The sequence below is a fragment of the Apaloderma vittatum genome, unplaced genomic scaffold (genome assembly GCF_000703405.1).
Source record: "Apaloderma vittatum isolate BGI_N311 unplaced genomic scaffold, ASM70340v1 scaffold19694, whole genome shotgun sequence".
Taxonomy (NCBI): domain Eukaryota; kingdom Metazoa; phylum Chordata; class Aves; order Trogoniformes; family Trogonidae; genus Apaloderma; species Apaloderma vittatum.
In genome coordinates, this window is record NW_009712347.1 from 2,915 (window position 1) to 6,022 (window position 3,108).

General features: G+C 37.5%; 1 protein-coding gene across 1 annotated transcript; it reads right to left on the bottom strand.

The window, feature by feature from the left end:
* Positions 1–1,876: 1,876 nt before the first annotated feature.
* On the bottom strand, positions 1,877–2,155 carry LOC104272859 (chromosome unknown open reading frame, human C8orf22; the record flags this gene model as incomplete). Its single annotated transcript, XM_009867962.1, has 2 exons — positions 1,877–1,976; positions 2,066–2,155. Coding segments are annotated over 2 exons (190 nt in total), but the record flags the coding sequence as incomplete, so codon positions are not given.
* Between the last annotated feature and the right edge of the window lie 953 nt (positions 2,156–3,108).

Here is a 3,108-nt window from a genome sequence, read left to right on the forward strand (position 1 = left end):
ACCAGCCACACCACAAGCAACACTGAACACCATTGACTTATTACAAGTAAATCACATCAAATACTGATTAAATCTTTATTAATAAAAAAATTATTATAAAAAGATAAAACAATTCATTCTGTACACAGAGAAAGGATAGAGATGAAAGTACAAAATAGCAGTTAAGTAATACACTTAAGTCAATTTAAAGATTCCTTAAACTAAGGTTTCAGACTTGTGTTCTTTTCTGTTGTCATGCACCATGCATTTATTTTCTCCATGAAAACTGTAAGCTTCCTGAAGCAGCCACTTGACACAGCTCAGAGTTATGCAAAACCATGACAACCATTAACCTATTACAAAAAACATTGGCTACATTGATGTTTGTTACTGTTCATCCAGTTACGACCTCTGATGCATTGCATTCATATAATAAACAATCTGATGCGTTGTTTCACAGTGTTGAAGACCAAATGAAGGTATATTACAGTACGTTCCAAAGGCATGACTCATGACAAAGATAGACTTGGTTCATAACATTAATGTGATTATTTGAACACTTTGCCAGATCTAGCACATAACTAACAGACAGCAGTGAACACCAACAGGATTAGTCGCTTGAGAACAAGTAGCTCTTTAAGCTACAGCAAAGGAGGTAAGAGAGAAATCTAAAACAGAGGTAGGAGTATCAACTCTGACTAAAGGTTGTACTTATGCTTGGAAGGTCTGAGTGTCCATTAAGATACTAGTTTCCTGTCTATCTCTTCTATTCTGTCCTCAGATATGAACATGCATAGATATGAATGAAAGTTCTACCTGGGTACTTGGGGTTGGGATCTACACACTCTGCTTAAACAAAGAGATCAAATTAATTACTCTTTTTTCATGTCACTGAGCTTTCTAAAAGCAAAGTGATTAACAGGCATTCTTGTAAACTTTACTCACTGTCACTGGTACACAAATACTTGATAGAAAGCATATACCATATAACAGTCCTACTCTGGACTATATATCTTGTTTAGATCCGTGTGAATGCCTAGAGAGCTCTTATCTTAGAGGCAAAAAAACCCCTCACCAATATCACTTATTGCAATGTCATTCAATACACACACTTCTAAACCTACAACAACTTGTCCTGTTATTTTTCTCTAGCTATTCAAGTAGGTCATCAGTATATCTAATCCTGGTTGCTTCCATTAAAGAGACATCTCAAATTATAGCAACTCTGTAATAGACAGGGTAGGCCATGGACATTTCCATTAAGCAATATGATTTAAGCTACTGAAAAATATTTTGAAAATACACTTTTCCACTCTCCTAAAGGTTTTGTTTTCTTCTTGCAGCTCAACCCAGACATTAGGAATATCCCAAGCCTCTTGGAAAGACAAGTCTGTATGAAGTATCTCAGTCAGTAAAGCCAACATGCTGTCCTGTTCAACTGTTTGCACTGCAGAAACATAAATAAGAAGCTTATGAGTAGAGTTACCATGATATTTTCCTCAAAGGTAAATATCTGCATTCATATAAGCTTTTTAAGCTAAAGTGGGTGTGCAACTGCTATAGTAGAGGATTAAATAAATATCACTAAAAATGTAGAACAGTAATAGTCATTAGTATCACAGAATTACAGAATCACAGTATGTTAGGGGTTGGAAGGGACCTCAAAAGATCATCTAGTCCAGCCCCCCTGCCAGAGCAGGATATGATTTCACTTATTAAAATGAAAATATGGGAGAGTTTTATAGCCATACTCTTCTATTTTCTTTTATTTAAGGCATCAAAACATCATCGCACCCTGCAGATTGTTTTAGCTGATTACAACTTGTTTAGCAACACTTTTACCAGAAGGAAAATGGAAATAATAACTTATTCCCATCATTGAAAAATCAGGACTCACCTGCTTGCTGACAGTGTTTTTCTGCCAACAGTTGGTGGATATGGTTCACTATGGAAAAAGTTTTTTACCCACCACCATTTATCAGTTAACTCCGGTAACCCTGCCAAAGAATAAAAAGCCCACAGCATTAGACACTAGTTGAATAACCAACGTAAAACTTCAAAACTGTTTGAAAGAAGGGAACTATACCATGGAATGCTTTGTCCTGGTCTGCAGCGTCCACAGCATCTGAACAGCAGGAGGAGCTGGAAGAAACACTGGATTCCGAGTTCTGTCTTGCTGTTCATGGGAAACAGAGACACATATAATGAAAAACATTGCTTGAGAGAGTACACCATTTCCATGCAAAGAGTTTTTCAGACCAGCTGCTAGCTCAGAGGAAACAATCTAAAAGACAAGTTTATTTAGTTACAAAGTATAACTTCTATATTACATATGCTGTTCGGCTACAGTTGTTCATACAAAAACTTTTATGTAAGTTGGTCTCTCAGTATACTTTTTGCTTAAAAGCACAGTGAGATCTGATTTCTTAACTTTCACCAAAATCAGAGACAAATCTTATGATCACATACACGTTGCTATCAAAACAAATAATTCTATTTTTAAATACTTAAATCCAAAACAACCTAAATGCTATACTCTCCACTGTGATACAACTAAATACTACGCTTGCACTACAGTGTCCATCCTGTACAGAAGGGTCCTAACAAACCAGATGTACTCTCAAAGCAGTGACTAAATCATCTATCAGAAACAAAAATGTGAGTTGATTCGGTATTCTAAGCCTGAAAAGTAAATATGAAGTACAGCTAGAAGGCTGTACTTGATAGGCAAATAATTTTTCTATGTCATGTGTGGTTGTGGGGGTTTTTTTGAAAAATAAAAATGTAATGGATATTACATATCCCTCTCGGCCTCACTCCATAGGAAAAAAAAAAGTAGATGAGTAACCAGAAGCTCATTAAAACTGAAGTTCCTTGACAGAACGAAAAACTCTTCAAGCAATTAAAGCCTACCAAAGACATTCTTTTGCCTCCAGTTCATCCAGGCATCGACTGAAACACTTCTGACTTTCCCCGAGTGGCAACAACCGGGACTTCTCCTCGAGAGAGGCTCGGGGGGCTCAGACTCCGTTCTCCAGAGAAGGCCCCCTCTAACCCCCGGCCGGGTGAGGCGGGATGCCATAGGGCAGCTCTCGGCCTCACTCCCCGAGCACTTACTTCGGTAGTACT